The 21,749-nt window shown below is 35.0% G+C and overlaps 2 protein-coding genes and 1 pseudogene across 3 annotated transcripts; 1 reads left to right on the top strand and 2 right to left on the bottom strand.

Moving 5' to 3' along the window:
• Window positions 1–315: 315 nt before the first annotated feature.
• LOC115968946 lies at window positions 316–2,307 on the bottom strand. Of its 2 annotated transcripts, none has more exons than XM_031088489.1 (3): window positions 1,684–2,307; window positions 1,090–1,407; window positions 316–696 (listed from the first exon to the last, which is right to left on the bottom strand). In XM_031088489.1, exons 1-2 carry the CDS (start codon window positions 2,270–2,272, stop codon window positions 1,127–1,129), a joined length of 870 nt encoding a protein of 289 aa, XP_030944349.1. In that variant the 5' UTR covers window positions 2,273–2,307; the 3' UTR covers window positions 316–696; window positions 1,090–1,126. The 2 variants fall into 2 exon arrangements, with proteins under 2 accessions (XP_030944349.1, XP_030944348.1); XM_031088488.1 differs by having other exon boundaries at window positions 1,090–1,410.
• Window positions 2,308–2,476: 169 nt separating this feature from the next.
• LOC115966930 (TMV resistance protein N-like) lies at window positions 2,477–7,885 on the bottom strand. Its single transcript, XM_031086057.1, has 6 exons — window positions 7,741–7,885; window positions 7,119–7,643; window positions 5,770–6,868; window positions 4,826–5,101; window positions 3,085–4,662; window positions 2,477–2,530 (listed from the first exon to the last, which is right to left on the bottom strand). Exons 2-6 carry the CDS (start codon window positions 7,628–7,630, stop codon window positions 2,477–2,479), a joined length of 3,519 nt encoding a protein of 1,172 aa, XP_030941917.1. The 5' UTR covers window positions 7,631–7,643; window positions 7,741–7,885.
• Window positions 7,886–13,435: 5,550 nt separating this feature from the next.
• LOC115966932 lies at window positions 13,436–17,474 on the top strand (annotated as a pseudogene).
• Window positions 17,475–21,749: the final 4,275 nt, after the last annotated feature.

A 21,749-nucleotide genomic window follows, 5' to 3' on the forward strand; every position in this document is an offset into this window, starting at 1 on the left:
ATCAAAAAACTAGAAGAAAAAACTTCAAACAAAGCTGGACACAAATAACAGCCCAGCAAAAACAAGACTCAAACAACCTCTCCTCTCTGCTACCAAAGTACAAACAGCTACATTTGCAACCACATTTTCCAAGCCCAACAGGGCACTCAATCATTACAACAAAGCAAATTCAGTTCATAAGCAGACATTGCTCTAATCACTAACTGTTGAGTTAGTGGAAGCATTTATGCTTATTTGTTATGTGTAACAAACAAATAGTAGCTTATTTTATTTGTTGTGTGTAACAAAATAACAGTATGTTATGCAAAATAGAAATAGAAAAGACAATCACACATAGAACACAAAGGTTTGCGTGGTTCGGCTTTAGGCCTACATCCACGAAAGGTGTCTAACAGAAAATTTCACTAAGAAAATAGGAGATTACAAAATAACACAAAAGCATGGGACGAGAGAATCTTTAATTTCTCTACACTGATGCCACAGCTTAAACTCTATAAAACCAATTAAACAAAGCCACACATATATACACACACTGGCACATGCAACAAAAAGGAACCCTCAGTTGATTGTTGACCAGTTTAGTGAGTGCCAAGGTAAGTTTGAGAGGAGGGACCCTCCTTGACTAATTCTTCAACGTTTCTCTTGTAACCTTCCCTCTTACCACTGTGATAGGTTTCAAGTTTCTTGGATCCCCTCCTTCCAATATATAAAAGTGCCCCAACAAGACAAGAAGAAAATTTTGTATTATTCAAACCTGATTAAAAAACTTTAAAAAAAGTGATACAGGATGAATTTAATTTTGAGCTTGTGGTGATTGGGATGTGAGTGCCAAAAGGTAATGTTAACTAGCATAATACTTTGAACTTTCTTTTTTATCTCTATCAAAGCTAGCATATGTACAAAAACAGGGGTAAAAATCTAAAAGAAACACTCTAATTTGTACATATGACAAATTGAAATTTTTTATCATGCGAATTTAAACCTGACAATCAAAACCCACACTTTCAATTCATTGGACTCCCCTCCCCAAAAAATAAAAGAGAACATCAAGACTTAACTGTAATAGCAAGAAGAAAGATGATGACTTACAGGCAAAGAAGTTGAAACATTCCTAATACTGCATTGTTTAGAGTACGCCATACATCCTCCAAGTCTTTGGATGTGGTTCGTCGTTAGAGTAGGCTTCTCCACTAGGTCCTGCCCCATCTTCCTCATCACGGCTTCGCTTATTTCTGCTACCTTCTGCAGCTAAATTATAAAGATCATGACAGTGATCACCTAGATCCTCAGAGAGTGTCCTGCTGTTGATGCTTAACTGTGTTATAGTTTGATTGAAATCTTCAATGTCATGATAACTATTGCTCTTCCCTCCGTGAATGGATTCAAGCTTCTTGGACATTTCATCCTCTACTTCCAATAAATAAAAGTTCCCAAACAAGACAACAAGAAAAATTTCTATTACTCCAACCTAATTAAAAAAAGAAAAACCTAAAAAAAGAAAAGTGATATGGTATGATTTTAATTTTTGAGTTTGGGCTGATTTTGCTGCGTGTTAACAGAAAATGCTAAGGTACTACTAGCACAATACTTTGAAGTTTACATTTGAAAATAAAAATGATAGTATATATTACTAAAAAAATGATGATGACTTGTAAAGTAGTAAGAAGAACAACAATAACTTACTAGCAAAGAAGTCAAAAATTTCCCTTTGACTCAAATCCTCAGAATCAGTCATAAATTCTCGGACTCTATGAATCCACTTTGGCTGTGGTTCCTTATCAGAGTAGCCTTCTCCACTAGATCCAGCTCCATCATCCACATCATGGCTTTGCTTATTTCTACTACTTTCTATGTCTGAATTATCAATATCATGATGGATTACACCCAAATCCCCATACAATGTGCTGCTGTTGTTGATGCACTGTACCATGGTTTCATTGGAATCTTCAATGTCTTGCTTGTATACCAAATGAACCCCAATTTTCTCCACCTCCACGTTGTCGACTAATATTTTAATCTCGAGCTGACTGAATCCGTTGGCATCAATGTGACTACATATTTTGCCCCAATTGGAGACGGAATGGTGAGTGGACAAATAGAGGAACCAAAGGTGAGGTGATTCAACTTTACCATATTTTGTCGTAAGATAATAAGATTGTACGAAATATGCAATTTTAAATCCATTGACATGAAAAGAACATGAAAGTTGCCAATCACTATAATATTGACGTGATCCATTGGGTACAAAACCAACACTCAACGCAATTCCCATTAGCTTATCACACCCGGCAAAAGACACTTGTATGTTATCACATTGCCTTTCAAGGCTAAACCATTTCGGAATTTCACTTCCAGGAATAATAACATGTGTTAGTCCCTGAAATATACAAGGCATAATTTTAGGAACAGAGAGAGAGAGAGAGAGAGAGAGAGAGAGAGAGAGACCTTAAACATGTTACCACCGCTTTGAATATAGTCAACCAATTTGAAGCAGTTGAGACATTGGAAATTCAAATGAGAGTGATCTGACCTAAAAGGATAAAATTGCAGTTCAGGCAATCTCTCCAGTGAGATACAATCGTTTGCAATTACAAAATTAATAGTTGATGGAACATTTTCCAAAGATTGAAGTCTCTTGCAACCCTCCAAATAGAGTCTTTGAAGATTATAGAGTTGGGACATGCTTTCAGGAAGGGAAACAAAATTATTTCCACTTAGATTTAAGATTTCTAAAGAGAACAAGCAGCCAATGTCATTGGGTATTGACCAAAGATCGCAGTCACTAATACGCAAATATGTTAAAGAACGCAGACCTGATAAGGAAGGCAATAATAAGCCCACTGAATTGGAGCTTGTTGGTAGGGAATAATATAAAAATGAAGGCAATAATATTCTTTCTGTATCAGGACTTGTTGGCAGGGAAAATAATGAAGTCCATAATGGGCCCATCGACTCAAGACTACTTGCTGGCTGAGAATAAAATTCAGATAATGTCCATCCACGAATATGTAGGTGTTTGAGATTTTTAAGGAGAACAATGGAAGAAGGGACCTCTTTTATGGCTGTCCAACACAAATTAAGCACCTCCAAACCTTTCATATTTCCTATGTTCTTTGGAAAGTTGACAAATTTTAAACATCCATAAAGATCAAGGGAATTAAGCAACTTCAAACTACAAATGGTGCTAGGAAGGTGCACAAGATTTGTGCAATATCTTAAAGTCAATATAGTAAGGCTAGTCAAACGTTCAATTGAAGAAGGCAACCCTTCTATAGCTGTTCCACTCAAATTAAGCTTCTCTAGATCTTCAATCATCCATAGGTTCTCTGGCAAGTTTTTAAATCCTGAGCACGTTGAAAGATTTAGAGCACCATATAACTTAAAACCACAAGTGGTGTTAGGAAGACAAACAAGTTTTTTGCAATTAAGAAGAGTCAATGAAGTCAGACTCGTCAAGCGTTCAATTGATGAAGGCAGCTCTTTTATAGATGTTCCACTCAAATCAAGAAATTTTAAACCTTCGAGATTCCCTAAGTTCTCCGGCAAGTTGTCAATATTTGAGCACCCACAAAGATCAATATATTCAAGTGAATTCAAACTACAAATGGTACTAGGAAGACACACAAGATTCTTACAATTTTTGAGAGTCAATGAAGTAAGGCTAGTCAAACGTTCAATTGAAGAAGGCAACCCTTCTATAGCTGTTCCACTCAAATCAAGATTCTTTAGATCTTCAATCATCCATAGGTTCTCTGGAAAGTTTTTAAATCCTGAGCATGTTGAAAGATTTAGGGAACCATATAACTCAAAACCACAAAAGATGTTAGGAAGACACACAAGTTTTTTGCAATTAAGAAGAGTCAATGAAGTCAGACTCGTCAAGCGTTTAAATGATGAAGGCAGCTCTTTTATAGATGTTCCACTCAAATCAAGAAATTTTAAACCTTCGAGATTCCCTAAGTTCTCCGGCAAGTTGTCAATATTTGAGCACCCACAAAGATGAAGACATTCAAGTGAATTCAAACTACAAATGGTGCTAGGAAGACACACAAGATTCTTACAATCTTTGAGAGTCAATGAAGTAAGGCTAGTCAAACGTTCAATTGAAGATGGCAACCCTTCTATAGCTGTTCCACTCAAATGAAGAAATTTCAAACCTTTGAGATTCCCTAAGTTCTCTGGCAAGTTGTCAATATTTGAGCACCCATGAAGATCAAGACATTCAAGTGAATTCAAACTACAAATGGTGCTAGGAAGACACACAAGATTTTTGCAATCATTTAAATCCAACGAAGTCAGACCAATCAAGCTTCCAACTGATGAAGGTAGTTCCATAATAGGAGTGCAATTCAAATTAAGACTTTGTAAGCATTCCATGTTTCCCACAGATTCTGGAATTTTCTTGAGCATTGAGCAATAATAAAGATCAAGAGTAATGAGGGAATCCATTTCAAAATTTCTTGGAAGACAACTTAGATTTGTGCAACGAGCTAGATCAAGAACAACAAGCTTTTTAAGAAATGCAACGGATGGGTGAAGCTCACGTAAACTTTGACAATTGTGAAGATTTAATATCTCAAGATTTGGGACTCCGGTCAATTCTGGGGATATAATCAAGTTCAAGGAGAAGGACAAGTCGATAAACTTCAACTTATCAAAATTCTGTTAAAAGAAGGAAAAAAAAAGTTAAAAAAGAAGTCAAGTTGATGAGCTTCCTAGTGTCCAATTTATTTAAATTTAAATGCAAAGTTACGAGGATACTTAATAACACAATTACCTTTCTTCCTATCCAAAGTTGTTTTAAGATATTTAATAACACGCTTACCTTTATTCCTATCCAAAGTTTTTCTATATGGCTCTCTTGCAAACAAAGTCGAACAAGCTTGTCTGACTGGAAACTTGATGGCAAAGATTTTGAAGGATATCCAACCCAATCAAGAATTCTTAAATCACCAGGAAGATGTGTAGGGACATAGACAGTTTGGTAAACTTCAAGAAATCTAAGATTGTACATCTTCAAAAAGGCATCAGGGTTCCAAGTTCCCCCTTGCTCTTCAAGAAATATACTACCCATACTCATAGCTTGAACTGCTTCTGTTCCCTAATAATATTCAAGAAGGAATTGAAAATTAGCAAAAAAAAAAATATATTATTAGCATAACCATTCAAATTTCAAATTTATTGAACATGAAGGTAGGGAATGAATTCAAAATTAGGCTTGATCCTGTCATGTTGATGAATTTCAACTTGTCAAAATTCTGTTAAAAGAAAAAAAAAAGTTAAAAAAGAAGTCAAGTCAATGTGCTTCCTAGTGTCCAATTTATTGAAATTTCAATGCAAAGTTGTGAGGATACTTAATAACAAAATTACCTTTCTTCCTATCCAAAGTTGTTCAATGTTGCTTTGTTGCAAACAAAGTAGAACAAGCTCATCTAGCAAGAAAGTTGATGGCAATGATTTTGAAGAATAATACATCCAATCAAGAATTCTTAAAGAATTCAGAAGATGTTGAGGGCCATGGAAAATACAGTCAATTCTAAGAAATTTATGATTGTACATATTCAAAAAGGCCTTAGGGTTCCAACACGCCTTTTTTTTTTTTATATTATAATTACAGAAAATATACATTGCTTGAACTGCTTCTATTCCCTAATAATCAAGAAGGAATTGGTGAATTGTGAAATATCTTATTAGCATAAATATTTAAATATCAAATTTGTTGAGCAAGAAGGTAAGGAATGAGCTCAAATTCTCTAAATAAATTCTTACCTGATTTTTTTTCAGCACGTTTTCAATATCCTCATTATTCCACAGTCTACTACGCCTCCCACAATCATTAGGGCACTCTTGAAAAACTATGTTCTTACCCATTTCTTCAAGTAAATCATGCATCCACAAATCATTTGCACTATCAATTTTCAAGAGAGATTTATTAATGAGTTCCTTCAATCCAATAACAGCGTAAAGGCCAAGACTATCCAATACTTCTACTACACTATCTTTCCTCCTATGGTTAAAGAAGCATGCAATATGTAGGAATATTTCCTTCTCTGTGTCATGGAGTCCATCAAAACTTATTTTAAGTACTTGGAAAATGATTCTCTCAGGAAATTGTTTGAGCCTCTCTAATGCACTTTTCCATTCAGCAATACTTTTTCCAATCAAAAATGAACCTAAAACCTCAAGAGCTAATGGAAGGCCTCTAGCATATTTCAAAAAATGGTTAGACAGCTCTAAATAATCATCTTGGACATGTTTGCCTTTAAAGGCTTTTGATGAAAATAGTTGAAGAGCATGTTCACCATTCAATCCATCAACTTCATATATTTCATTTACTTCATGTGTTTTCAACACATGCTCATCCCTTGTTGTTATGATAATTCTACTGCCCGGACCAAACCAATCATGCTCCCCAACTAGGAATTTCAATTGGTCCAATTTATCTACATCATCAAGGACAAGAAGAATCCTTTTACAACATAACCTATTCTTGATATTGATAACTCCATCATACTTATCGCTAATTTTCAAATCTTTTTCCTTCAAAATATCAGAAATAAGTTTCTGTTGTAGTCCAACTAAACCATCTCTTTCAGATTTTTCCCTAACATCCTCAATAAAACTACAAGCTTCAAATTTAATCGAAACCATATAATAAACAACTCTAGCAAGAGTTGTCTTGCCCATTCCCCCCATCCCCCAAATCCCTATAAAGCGAACATCGTTTGACCCTAAAGCTAAACGCGCCTCCAATTCCTCCATTCGAGAGTTTATTCCTACTAGGTCCTTGGCAATGTATGGTAATGCATCATATTTCAAGTGAAGCGATATCCATCCCACAATGTCTTTGATGTTTTCTATCTCAGACCTGCAATGAACAAAGTACAAAATGCATTGAGTTTGAGCCACCAATAGGTCACACAAAGAATACGATACATATTTAAAGTTTAATTCTGTTGACTGAAACAAAAATATATAAATTGATTCGCTGAGGAAAAAAAATTAAAAGAAGTAGAATAAACATGTATGTAGATTTGCTTAAGGTTCCAAACAAAGTTACATTTATGAAGTGGGTCATCTGAATATTTAAAAGAAATAAATAAGTCAAGTTAAATTACCAATGATCCTTTAAATGCCATCCGCGAAGGCTTCCCACTTGTGTCAAAGCATCTCTCCATTTCTCCACCCTCTCTTTGTTCTCCTTTTCTTCATGTTTAGCAAATGCTAGTGCAAAAGTTCCCATTTGTTTCCGCACATCAGATGGCTCCACGTAGTGAAAAACAGGCAGAACTGTCATTCCCGTCTCATTTTTGCAGCAAATGATCTTTGCAAGTTCATCTAAGCACCAACTTGACGATGCATAGTTTTCAGAGAGAATGACTACAGCAAATCTCGACTCTTCTATTGCTTTGAACAGGTCTGGTGAAATGGGTTTTCCTCTCTCGAGTTTTTCATCGTCCTTAAAGGTGAAAATGCCTTTCTGGATCAAAGCTTCGTATAGATGACCCATAAACTTGTAGCGGGTGTCCTCGCCTCTGAAACTGAGAAAGACATCATACTTCCGTCGGGCAGCAGCAGAAGAAGAACTTGGGAAGGATGACGAGTCCGTTTCAATGTCCACTAAAGCCATTAGAAAAATAGATCTGCATGCAATTTTTTTTAAAAAAATTAGAAATTTAGAACTGAAAAACGATTAAAAAGAAAATAAATTAGGGAAGAAAAAATAACTTGATCCCCAACCAGACTTGCGTAATTTTGAAAATGCGTCGAATCCAATCTGAAATTTGCAAATGAAAAGAGAGAAGACTTAAGGAGAGAATTTGGAGAGGTCCTAGAATTTTGAAAGTGATGAAATTTCAGTGCTCCTTTTAGGAAATATTACAAGAAATTTGGGATGTCGAGAACGGGATTGTCCTCGGCAACGTTTCTAGGCTATTTGGGCTTTCTTTGTTCGTCCTCGGCCATTTCTCCCTCCTCGGCGTGGGTCTTGGGCTCAGTATAAAATGAGCTGGAGTTGTCAAATTCCTTTGCCCCATAATATATATATATATATATATATATATAGCCAAAGTTTAGAGAAAATCCAATTGGATTTTAATTGAATTTTCAATTTTGCGCTGCGTGTCTCATTTAATTTAAAATTTTGTGCCAAAAAAATTATTGAGTGTAAAAATCGAAGAGTCCAAATTCAATTAGATTTTAAATTAGATTTCAACTTGAGTCCAATTTTCTACCACATGTTCATCTAAGTTTTTTTATTTTTGTGGCAAGTGAATTATTGAATGCAAAAGCCGAAGAATTTAAAATCAATTAAATTTTAAATTTTATATATATATATATAGAGAGAGAGAGAGAGAGAGAGAGAGAGAGAGAGAGAGAGAGATTACACTTTACCCTCTGTGTTTTGCCCGAAAAACACTTTGCTTGTTTATGGTTTAAAAATTGACACTTTACCCACCAGAGGTAAACTCTGTTTGTCTTCCGTTATTCACATCTGTTAAAAATATGAGTAAATTTTTATTTTGCTATTCTTTTATATCTCTCTTCTCTCAAAATATATATAAAAAAAAAAACTAAAAAAATGAAGAAAAAAGAAGATTTAAAAGTTAGGTTTTGTAAAAAATTAAGAACAATCATAATATTATTCTTGTTAAAATTAAAAATACTGGGGGTGTTTGGTAGAGTAGTTTGAAAATTGTTGTTTGGAGCTTTTTGAAATACGTGTAGATGAAAAAGTGTGTAATGTTATTTAAAATGTGAAAATGTGAGTTTGAACTCACTCACCAAACAGGTCCTAGTATTGAGTAATGTTGTTGAGTTCCTCCTCTTACTTTTAATATCTCTTCCGCACACAAACACATCATTTCCTCCCCTTACTTTTCAATTTTCATAGGCTTTGCTGGTGTGGGATAGGTGCCAAAAAATCATTATTAGGTGCCACATTTCGTGAAGTGAACCATGCTCGCAGGCCACAGATCTAGGCTGGAAGGTTTTAAATAATTTTCTAAGTACGCAAAACATCTTTATATTACAACTATAGTGTAAGTTTGGATCCACGTCTGAGTTTTACTTTTGCGTTTTGCGTTTTTTTTTTTTCTACACGCGTTTCAGGGGATAAGCGCAACAGTAGAGTACTGTTCAGTACTGTTTGGCCTTGTTTTTTTTACTTTTCTGTCCATCAGTGGGTCCGTGCACTGTTCATGGACCCACAAATTTCATTTTTTATCAGTTTTTCATTAAAAATTGGTCCCACAGCACTATTCACACATTTAAAAATTATTTTGCTACAGTGTTTTCAGTTTTCAGTTTTCAGTTTCAGCAAAATAAGTTCAATCCAAACACACCCATACTGGACTGAAATCCAGAATTTTATTAGGAAGCCATTGTTTCGTACAGTACAATAATCAAGACATTAATGTGGAATTAATTTCTAATAATAAACGCTTGATATTCTTGGAGGAAGGACAATTGTACAATATAGACAGATTCTTCTGGCAACACGCAACAATTTAGTCTCTGTATCACCCAACAAAGGTACAAGATTAATGACACAACGAATTTTTTGGAAGAAAAGTTTGAAAATCAGAACCCGCCCTTTCTGTTTTCCTTTCTGTATAGTAACTTTTTAGGAAAATTTTAGGTGAATAACATGTGTTTGAAGTTATTTAAGAGCTGTTTGGTACTGTTATTTAAACAACAGTTTACAGTGTTTAAACAACATTAACACTTCTGACATGTATTTCTATAACACTCAAGGGCGGAGGCATATATTGACTGGGGGGACAATGGCCCCCCCCCCCCCAAATTTTTTATTAAAATATATATATACACACAAATACTAATTTTAGCAATTTTATTCAATAAAATTACATTTTACCCTTCTTAACAATATCATTGATTCTTTTTAAAGTAATATTATAGACACAAACTTATTTACAACATTTTTACAAATATTTAAGGTACAAAGTCTTATTGGTTCGCATTTGGACCCACCACTTACATCCCTTTTTTTTTGGGTAATTAGGATAATTTCATAAACTTAAAAACATCAACAAAAGAGCATTGACGCTCATACATAGTCCTAACAGCATCAAGGTTAATCAAAAGAGAAACATCAACTAGGGGGAAATGGAAAATTACAAAATCTTGAGAAAGTAAGGCGCCTCTTCTAACAAGAGTGTCGGCACACTTGTTTAACTCCCTATAACAATGCTGTATTCTAGCTCTTGGGATCTTCTGCAAACCTTCTTTACAGTCTACAATAACCACTTACATTACTTTTTTACTTGCCAATAATCACTTGCCATATAAGCAATTTGTAAAAGAATTTGTAGCTCTAGCATTTTTCTCATTTAAAGGCCATTAAAAAATTTATAGATTTAAAATCTAAAACAAAATATACAAGCCCAAAAAAATTAGCGCAATAACAAAAATTACCAATAGTAAAGTTAAAAATAATTAAGCATAATTAACCAATTTTACTCAAAACAAACAACCTTTACCTAGCAAAAGAAGCAGTAAAGCCAACCATAAGAGCTGCCCCCACAACTTCAAGTCCCGGCTCCGTCCCTAGTAACATTCAAACACGTATTTTCACAACATTGAAAACTGAACAACAATACTTAAACATTGCTACCGAACGGGCTCTTAGTTATGTAAACTGTTTTTTTCTAGACTGTAAAAATTAATTCACAAAACACTAACACACTATTTCTTTGGACGCTTTGTTTTATTTTCGGTCAAAGTCAGTGCTTCAAATTTCAAAAAGGTTCGGCTTTAATCATTTGCTTTTTGACAAGTGAAACCAAATACAGACTAAATTCAAACCAATGCTTCGAATTTCAAATAGGCTTGACTTTTTTTGTTGGAACTTGGAAGTGAGAAGCGGTTGGAACATGGAAGTAAGAAGCGGTGGACGCTTCATAAGAGGAGTGAAAAAGAAGGGCCTAGAACTTGAGTTTACTAAACTTGAGTTCCACAAGGTTTTTATTTATTTATTTATTTTTTAAATCCACTTCAGATGACTACTGTAGGGATAAAGGGCCCAAAACCATAAGTTGGGCCTTGGCCTTTGTCCGAAGACATTGATAGGTTTGAGGAGGAGCAAATAGTTGTTACAAGTTCCCAGTTAAAGTCTCATAAGTGGGGAACGAATGAAAAGTGGTCCGAGGAGGAGCCCTTCCTCGGATATGATGAATATAGTTTAAAGTACGTACTCCAGCAAATAAAGTGATCCTCCAAGAAGCTCCAATGATAGTGACATGCCTTATGAATGTACGAAAAGGAAGGAAATCTAAAAATATCTAAGGGAAAGCTGCCACCACCGCATTAAATGCACTGCAGCTACTTTTCTGATCGCATTTATGTGGAGAAAACCTCTGAACAGTGCTACCTTGGCTACCACAACTTACAGAATACCAGAGAGGGTGTCTGATGGGACAGGTACTCAAGTAAGGACTCGGATGATCGACAAGTGTAGGATGAGGATGGTCTAAAGGAGGATATATAATGTGAAAGGCTCTTCATGGAAGAGGAGGGCAAGAAATAGAGAGAAAAAAGACTGTAGCAATCTAAATTATCTTTGCATCCATTTGTGATTAATTTATACAAGGAGGACCTCCTCAGACTGAAAATATATTAAGATCAAATCTCTTATTTGTGTTTGACAGTCATTCAAATTAAACCTATCCATTGTTCAATTCATTAGGACCTAGTTCTTCAACCCACTTTCTACAAATTTATTGTATTGGGCTCATTGGGCCAACATCCCATACGTTTTGGGCTTGGACTGAAAATCGAGACCCTACAACTATCAATTGGAACTCGAGTTTGCCAAACTCGATTTTGGGCTGGTTTGATAAACTCGAGTTCAAAAAACAATCTACATAACTAAATTATTTCAAATGCATGTTATTCATCTAAAATTTTCCTTAAAAGTTACTATTCAACAAATTTTGGAACTCGAGTTTGCCAAACTCGATTTTGGGTTGGTTTGATAAACTCGAGTTCAAAAAATAATCTACATAACTAAATTACTTCAAACGCATGTTATTCACCTAAAATTTTCCTTAAAGGATACTATTCAACAAATTTTGCCCAACTTTCATGGATGGGGGTAAAGTGTTTATTATTGGAGTGTTGCCACAAGAAAAACAGATAAATAAAACTTACCTTAGGTGGGTATAGTGTCAATTTTTAAACCATAGGTAGGCAAAGTGTTTTTCAGGCAAACCACAGGTGGGCAAAGTATAATTTTCCCTATATATATAATGAGAAAATATTACATATATTAAAAATGTATGATTTAAAAAAGAAGAAGTGTAAGCTAATACTAGGTATAATTTGAACCTCTATTCAACAAATTGTGCCCAATTTTCATGGATGGGGGTAAAGTGTTTATTATTGAAGTGTTGCCACAAGAAAAACAGATAAATAAAACTTACCTTAGGTGGGTAAAGTGTCAATTTTTAAACCATAGGTAGGCAAAGTGTTTTTCAGGCAAACCACAGGTGGGTAAAGTATAATTTTCCCTATATATAATGAGAAACTATTACATATATTAAAAGTGTATGATTTAAAAAAAAAGTGTAAGCTAATATTAGGTATAATTTGAACCTCTTTTTCAAAAAATATATAATTTGAACCATATAATTGTCCTTTCAAAAAAAAAAAAAACCATATAATTGTGATTGTTTTTAATTTTTAATTGTACCCGTGCATATACAGGAGGCTATACACTAATTTTCATAAATAGAAAATGTACAATTTTCATAAATAGAAAAGGTAGGATGCCTTTCTCGTGAGGGAAAGAATTGAGGGTTTGGGAATTAGCAAGCTATTCGTGTGGTTAGGGATGTGTTTGAGACTAAAATCTTAGTACACCTACCAGCTAACAATTATACCATTCATTTATGGTTAAAATAATATCAATTTCTAATAAGAGAGCATATTAACTTTAATTTTTTCACCATACCGCTTAGAAAATTACACGTTTAGACCGTTCCATTTATGAGGTAAATGTGTGGATGTATGCAACTCATAAATTTATTATTATTATTTTTTGGAAGAATGCAAAGGTGAAAATAGCCAAATACCACATTTTGGCAAAATTTGTGGCAAACTAGCACAATTTCAGAAAATATTTAGCAATCTATCACTTTTTTAGTACTTGAGTTCTTAGTGAGTCGTCAGCGTGGCACTGTTGATCTGGAATTTGTATAATTTAAAAAAATAATGTGGTACTTGATATTATTGAAATCGAGTATCTCTTTATAATACTCGAACTTAGTGTAGTCAAGTACCTTGTTGTTGTTGTTGTTGTTTTTTTTTTTTTTTACTACTTTTTGTTTCTGTTGGAATGACTTGAATAGTCAAACTTAGTGGCTTGACATTAGCCAACAAACTATTAAATGGCTTGCATACCCATGTTAGGAAGATGCATGATATTCAAGAAGTTTCATGCGTGAAGAAATGTAAGAGCTTGCATTAAATGTTCTTCATGAATTGTCAAAGAAGATGGCCAGGAACCATACCCACAAGCCCCAAAAAAAAGAAGAAAAAAAACAAGGTACTCGATTGTATAAAGTTCGAGTACCACATTATTTTTTTTAATTACACAAATTTCAAGTTAGTAGTGCCACGCTGATGACTCACTAAGAACTCTAGTTCACTGAACTCGAGTATTGTTTAGAACTCGATTTTGTAAAACTCGAGTACTAAAAAAGTGGTAAATTACTAAATATTTCTGAAATAGTACTAGTTTGTTACAAATTTTGCCAAAACGTAATATTTGACTATTTTAACCACTTTTTTTATCAGCTAAAAGTTCTTTTCATTACACATTACTTTTTTAACATTTACGTTGGTTTTTGAACAGTAGAGACTAGAGAGTTTATTTATAAAACCAATATAAAAACGTAATTTAAAAAACAAATAAAAAAGTTTGCTATTTGCGAAAATCTGGCCAGCTACTATCTCCAATTTCGAACTCAGGCACAATTTCAAAATCCAAAACTTCCACTTCTCTCTTCTTAGTTCTCATTGTCTCAATGCTTATTCACCTCAGAAGAATAAAGCCACTTGAATTCAGCCCTCCAAGCCTTAGTTCTCACCCAATACTCTCAAGGCAAGTTCTCCAACCTTGTCTCAAACGTCATCACTTTGCCCACTGTCCTCCTCACTGCCTACCAGAACATCACCACTCCACAACCCAACAATGGTTTCAAGCTCAGCTCCCTTGACTGACTCGTAGTCCCTTCTCCACTCAGTCTCAAAGCGATTCGACATCGAAGAAATGGGCAGTCAGCTCTGCGACAGTTGGTTCGATATTGAGGCTTGTTGTGTCACAATGCTACCCTCAAGAAAGAAAGGTGAGTCCTTGGTCTTGCCCAACTTGAAACTAAAGGTTTTGATTGAAGCTATTAGGTTGGTATTGGAAATTCTGTATGATGAGCGGTTTGTAACTTTTTCTTAAGGTGGGCGTGTCAGTATGGGACACCACACCGCCACTAGGTACCTTATGAACTCGGTAGAGAATCCTAGTTGGTGGTTTAGTGTCTCATTTGATAGAGAAAGGTTTGATGTTGTGTTTATTTATTGAAGAGAAAATAAAAGATGGTTCTTTGATTGGTTTAATAAAGAGGTTGTTTGAGTGTGAGGGGGTGAGAATTGAATTGGGTGGTTGTTACTTAGGAAGGGGGTTTCCTCAAGAAAGCTTTGATTAATATTTACTTTAATGGGTTTGATAAAGAAATTCAAGATACGCGCCTTCAGAAATTTCAGGAGAATCCAAAGTTTAAATCGGAGCAGCTTGTTTGGATGTCTGGCCTGTTTTATAAGCCAGTGAAGATGTATGTGGTCATCTATTTGGATGAATATTAGTGATAACATCGAGGTCGAAGATGTTGACCTTGGACTTTGAGAATTGGGTTTTGAAATATTTAGAAGGTAGGTTAGTTTTGAGGGTTGATAAAATGAAAATGGCAATACATAGTGTAGTATCTGAGAACATTAGTTATCTAAGAATGGAACTACAGGCGGTTCCACCTTCAGTTTTGCATCCTCCCATGACGGAGAAAATACTGGGGATGAAGATATTGCAGCATGTTTTTAAGAAGTTGAAGCAAAGTGATGGGTCTAAATTTGACTTTCAAATTGAAAATGAGGTTCGAGAAATCTTCAGAACTCGGACTGATGAAGTGGTCCAAGATTTCTTGGAAGAGCGTTGGGAGTGGCATCAGATGGTTACAGCAAGCGATTTTCTCTCTTTAAGGCACATTAGAGATCAATACCCCAAGATCTGGTTGATGCTTATGATAAGTTCCAACTTCCAAGAGCAAGTTGACAAGTATTTGAGTCCGGTCCAAGCTAGAAAGGCATTAGAGAAAGAAGAAAGGATAGTGGAGGAGGAAGAGGAACGAAAATATGCCAAGAGCACGGTTGAGGATTTGACGAGGCTGTGTATGAAAGTTGATGCACCAATAGAATTTGTCAGGAAGGCAGTCAACATGGCTGGTTTTACAAATAACATGGGTCGCCTTGGATCAATGAAATTACTCATTGCTCTTGAAGATACTGATATTATCAAGTGGTATGCAGGTGTAGGGAGAAGGTGGCTTGATTTCTTCTGCTGCTGTCACAACTTCAAGATGGTTAAAACTGCAGTAACTTATCACTTGAGGTTCTCTTGCATTTTGACACTAGCAGAGAAGCATGAATCAACCAAGCGTGAAGCCATTAAGCATTACACTAAAGATTTGAAGGTCTCTGATTTTAAAGGAAATGAAGAAGTGTACTTCCCCATAGAAAGAGAGGTTAAAATGATGGGAGATCAAAATATTTCGGATCCAAGGCCTGTTGATAGGGCTTTATCTTTGGCTTTGATCAGGTTGGCTTCTGATGAGCCTTAATGTTCCTGATCGGTCATTTCTGTGACATAATGGATACTGTTTATTATTGGGTACGGTTACTGCAGAACCGTTTGAATGTGAATTCATCTGTTGAGGACAAATGGATCCCAGGGATGGGTGCAATTCATGAACGTCTCAATCGGAAATGCCTCCTTCTCTGTTCTTGTCACATAAACGATTTATATATGGGGAATATCACCCTGCAAGACATTGATTGCACTGCGTTTGTGGATGTGGACTGAATGTTGCATATTCTGCTGCAGTTTTCTACATAATTGGCACTGGTTCTGGTGGTTGCTATTGATCTGAACCCTGTTCAAGAAATTCTTCTGTATTTCTTTTCTGAAATGAGGCCAGGCAGGTGATGTGTAAATTGTTTGCGTTTTTATTGTTTTTTTTTTTAATCTACTAATGTCATTGTCATTTGTGGTGATGAATCCTCGTGTGAAGTTTATTATGAACCATTATAGAGAAACATATTCGAGTAGTCATTATCCAATACTTCTCTGAAAGGCATCCGTTATTTTCCCAACCCTGAGCATTTGATTTATCTCACTGCTCGGTTTATTATGATGGAACAGGATTACAAAACCATTTCGTCCCTGAAAATTCTGTTCTTGTGCCTTACGTATCCTTTCAATATGATAATCATGTCTTTCCTTAAACTGTTTTTTCGGTGCCTTCTTACCTTCTTCTATGTAAATGTAAGTATCTCATGTTGACATGCTCAATTTATTCTACAGCATTGTGACCGTTATGCTCACCACACCAGTTGTTTGATCCTTAATTTGTAGTTTGATTCATACAAACCCTTAGGTCTTTGCAATGGATAAAATATATTATTCATTCCACTCTTTTTATTTTTTTATTTGTAAGCCACACATAGACTAAAAGATTTCCTTTGGCATGTCTGGTGAAAAAGTTAGTGGCTACTAAAAGATTTATATCTATGACATCTTTAAAAAATCTTTGTTAATTAAATTTTGTTACATTTTGAGTGAATAGCCCTAATTGCAGTTTAGTGCTGACGTTTCTTTGGCTTATTTTTTGTTTGTTCATTGAAACTTCACTAAGTGCCTCCGAAGTTACAACTTTGCAGTTTTAAGGATTTTTTGTCCATATTTGATGTTGGGATTTTTTTTAGTTTTTGGTTGGGGTTCAGTTTTCTAAAGTGTTTAGTGCCTCTTACCTTTGATCTTTCTGATTTTATTTAGAATAATGCTACAAAACCTGTTCTTCCAACTCTTTTCTTGCTTGTGGTAGGTACATGTGAAGAGCTGTTCTCAAGTACTGTAGGTTTAAAAAAAGAGCCAAGCTGCTTGCAAGCAGCTCGATCAAAGTTTGCTTGGCTTGTTTGTTAAGCAAGATGACCTGTGCTTGAACTATGTTCTGACTTTTGGGCTTAAGCATCATTATGCTCAGCTAGTGCGCTGGTTTTGATAGAGGTTCTCCATCATAGATCTGAGGGAATATTCTTCTTCTCAAATTGATCTGATGCTTTCATTTTAGCAATCAAGCATAGACAGCACATTCTTCTAAACTTTTCTCTTATTTTATTTTATTATTATTTTCATTATTTTGTCATCTCTCTGTAAGCTTTTCATGTATAAGATGGATTTCTCTCTCTCTCTCTAGTTCTCCTTTTGCAAACAAATGATGAAAAGAGTAGCCATTCCTGTAACAAAAAGCCTTCGCTTATGTGCAATTACCTTACCCTTGATGTAGAGCTCATCAGCTTTTGAAGTTTAAATGCTCAAAATAGCTAGCATTTAGAAGTTTTTTGGAGCTTGCAATCGGCTTGGAAGAGAGTTGGTATTGCATGAGCTGAGCTACAACCAGAATATTGAGACTGGAATGAAGCTCTAGCCAATATTGAGTTCTATAAATTTTTTGCAAGAGCCGAGTCTGAGTAGTAGGAAGTTGGGCTTAACTTGGTGTGTTTAACTCCTAATTGTATGATTGGTTAACCAAAGGTGTGCGAGTTCAAATCTTAAGCACAACCATTTTGTGCAAAAAAAATTATGATGGGTGATGTATGTGTATATGCTTGCATTGACTATAGTAATCTTCATTTTTCTTTGATGATTGACTTGTATTGTAATTACCTCTTGTAAGGTTGAATTTATTCAATCATGTGTTGGCTTTATTCTGTAACAAATTTGCTCGTAATTCAGCAATTAGATACCATATATTTAGGTGGGAATCATGTAAGGGTCGTGTGTGAGAGAGTGTGAAGATTTCAAGTGTGAAGATTTCAAGTGTGTGTGCATTCAGGAGCATTCTCGCGACTAGAACTTGCGAGTGGCTCGCGACTGATGACTCGCCAAAATGCCACATGTGTGAAGTATGTAGGAAGCTGAAGGGTCATGACAACTAGAGCATTACTGGAAAAAAAAGGACAGCCTGGCCAGTTAGTTATTTCATGACTGGAACTCGTGACTTGTCCCAATCGTGAGTGAGTCGCCAGAACGCCTTATTTTGCAGAAAAATGACTTTTCACATTCATCATATACCCTACTATAAGTACCCTTATACTAATGAAATGTAGAGAGTTTTCAGAGAGAATTTTGAGAGAGAAACCTTAGAAAAAAACAAAATTGACTCATCCACAATCTTAGACATTTAATTTTCCAAATTTCTCTACTCTCACCCTCTCCAATGACATACCCTTGAGAGGATACTTAGCCAAATCTTTACCTCACCATACCCATATTAGTGAGAAGGTCATTTGGTGCTTGGGAAACAGTTCAGAGAGAACCAATTCATTTGGTTGATGCAATGGGCTTACTGCGGGATTCAGAAAATTAGAGAAGACATGATTAGGCTTAACCTTGTTGGAGCAAGAAGCTTTAAGGGCTTAGGTGCATCGGGTAGATTAGGCTTGGAGGGTCTATTGCTATTCATGTATCCCAACTTTATTCTCTAGTGGATCATTTTTTTGTTTGGAGGGCGGCGGAGAGGTTTTTTGTTGAGTTTTTTGGTTCCCTTTTTGATAACACATGCCGGTGTTATCTTTGTGTTTGCATTCTCTAACCCTTACTCTTGCTTTTTAATTACTGCTGTGTTTGTGATTAATTATGGTTTAGAATAGTTTGTTTATTTGGGTATTGCTTGTACTTATCATTCCGCACATTTATTGTTAGAGTATAAGCTTGTGTTGGTAATTTTGAAATTGGGGGTTTAAACATTCACTAGTGTTTTATACGCCAAGTGAACTTTCACCTCTTTTGCTTTCAGAGTTTAGTCTATGTTTGGCACTTCTAAAAAACGCAATATACTTTTTTTTTCCCTAATTGTTTATCAAAATTTTCACTATCAGTATTAAACACTCGTTTCCTTTTAACTGGTCTTTGTGGTTGTTCTTTGTAGGACTGGCTATTGTGGGGTTGTGTGAGTCATCTTGGAATCAAAGGTACTGGATTTCAAGGCTTTTAAGTAAAAAAGAATATTTCAGATGGGAAAGTGTTGATCATTTTTGTGATGAGGCAAGCTAAGCTTTTGGCAGACTAACTGACCATAAACAAGTTGAAGAAACAGGTTGAAGAAGGTTTTCTTACTAATGAAGTGTAATTTTTTGTGGGCTTTTGAGGTTTGAGTTTTGGTGAGCCAAAGGAATGTCATTGTTTCATTGTTTGGCGGTTGCAATATCAAGTTTAATGGGTTTGTGTGTGGAGAAATGCGGCTTCTAAAGATGGAAGGTAGTTTCTAGAAGAAATAGATGATACACTATGTACAAAAAATGGTTATGAGAAATGAGATGGATAACTATGATTAGATTTTTCATTTTGGATTTTGCTGGTATTACTTTGAGGCGCATTCTTTCTCTCTCTCTCTCTTGATATAAAGCAGTGGTGGCTTAGTCTTTAACTAGACTATTCTACTTTTTGTCCAAGAGACACTCTAAAACCCTATAGACTGATAGTGTGATGAATTGAATCTTGGACCTTCAAGTTTATGTCATGTCCCAAACCTAGCTCAACATGTTCAAAATACTATTGAGGTGGCTACCTAGTTCGAACCCCAAAAAAAAAAAAAAAAAAGTTTTTCATGATGATGTGAATTGGATTATCAAATAATCAAATAGTTGAGATTGAATTATTTGGTACTTTAGAAGCAAAAGAAAATTTTCAGTTTGCTTCAGATATGAATTCTTTTGCTGCTTTTAGTCCAACTAAATCTAATAAAGAGTAGGCAAATATTTTAGATCAGGAAGAGCATAGGCACTTGAAATTCTCCTAGAAGTTGTCAACACTAGGTAACATAGGGCATTTTAATGGTAGCTTATTGTGGAGTAATAATCCATATCATATGGCAAAGTAGTATTATTGAAGCTGCTTCGATGGTAGTCACCACTAGCATATTTTGTTGTAAGTGCCACAGAATGCCAACTTAGAACTGTCTCCGTCAGAATTGCAAATTACTCAAAGCTAACTCTTCACCAACTAGTGGGATTTGTGGCAGAAGCAACTTGGTCATCTGAGAAATAAAAAATGTGCTATAATCAGCATTACCAGTTATCCAAATTTTCAATTTTCAACTCTCAAAATGTCCCACATCTTTGTAAACATTGCGTTAGTGGCAAAATGCAGAAATTCCCTTCGTAATTCTGAATTCAAAGTTTCTGCACCTTTAAAACTAGTCCATACTGATGTCTAGGAGCTAGCACCTCTCACATCAGTAAATACTTTTCTTTACCATTTAACTTTGTTGATCATTCACTAGTTTACATGGTTGTATCTGTTACAAAATAAATCAAAAGTATTTGTCATATTTTAGAATTTTAAAGCCATTATGGAAACACAATTTCATCCAAACTTAAAATCCTAAGTGACTTTGGAGATAAATATACTCTAGCAAAAATGGTTGAACTCTGGAACTTCCCTTGCAATTGTACCAAGGCTCGACCTCTAGGTGAATGTACTTCAACTGAATTTGATAAATTTTGTACTTCACAAGGCATAATCCATTATTGTTCTTTTCCACACAAGCGTTAACAAAATGGGATAGCTGAAAGAAAACATGTCATTTTGTGAAAACTTTATACATTGACTAAGGTCCTAAATAATGCTCATTCAAAGATTCAACCGTTATATATTACCAAATAATACACATTCTTAACATCATTATTACTCAACAAAGAGGTTTATAATATCTCATTACATAACAAAAACCCAATTAATTTAGGTTGAATAAGAGTTTAGCCTGCAAGGACCAAATTTTAATTATCAAATCAAGAAAACCAATTTATGATGAATCAAGTCAATAACTTAAATTGCTCAACCAACTTAGTATGACATTATTTTTACCACTTCCTAATCATTGGGTTCAAATTTCTCATAGTAATGACATCAAATCAAACAATCAAATTCTAATTTCATATTTTATGAGTAAAACTTTTTAAATAAAAAATGACAACGAAAAAAAATTAATGTTTTGTTCACGTATCGGCAGAAAATACTATATATCAAACATAAGTTAGTGAAACATTCTGAAATTTAGGTCGAGGTGGATGGAGGGATGATTCATCCCAATAAATAACTTGAACAAAATGGAATTGGTAATTTCTTCTGCATAGACTTTTTTCTCTATTCAAACACAAAAAGAAAGAAAATAGTGTCGGAGTATCAGAAATACAACCTAGTTTGACTAATCTAATTAATTCAAAACTAACATGTCCTTAAAAAATTTTGAATGAATTATTGAGAATGGCAAAAGATTCTTACAGTAGGCAAAGGCGCATTAAAGAGACATTAGAGAAAGACTGAGTCTGTTTCTAGCTAGAAAGGCATTCGAGAAAGAAGAAATGAGAGTAGAGGAGAAAGAGGAATGGGAATAGGAATA

Source organism: Quercus lobata, chromosome 11 (genome assembly GCF_001633185.2).
Source record: "Quercus lobata isolate SW786 chromosome 11, ValleyOak3.0 Primary Assembly, whole genome shotgun sequence".
NCBI lineage: Eukaryota > Viridiplantae > Streptophyta > Magnoliopsida > Fagales > Fagaceae > Quercus > Quercus lobata.

Excerpts from the sequence above, each read along its gene's own strand:
- LOC115968946 (XM_031088488.1), bottom strand. The coding sequence starts at position 2,272 with ATGGGAATTGCGTTGAGTGTTGGTTTTGTACCCAATGGATCACGTCAA. Across the intron at positions 1,411-1,683 it reads AATTTTTGACTTCTTTGCTA|TAGAGGATGAAATGTCCAAG; the intron begins GTAAGTTATTGT and ends ATTTATTGGAAG.
- LOC115966930 (XM_031086057.1), bottom strand. The coding sequence starts at position 7,630 with ATGGCTTTAGTGGACATTGAAACGGACTCGTCATCCTTCCCAAGTTCT. Across the intron at positions 5,102-5,769 it reads ACGTGCTGAAAAAAAATCAG|GGAACAGAAGCAGTTCAAGC; the intron begins GTAAGAATTTAT and ends GAATATTATTAG. Across the intron at positions 2,531-3,084 it reads GAAATATGAAAGGTTTGGAG|GTCAGATCACTCTCATTTGA; the intron begins GTGCTTAATTTG and ends TTATCCTTTTAG.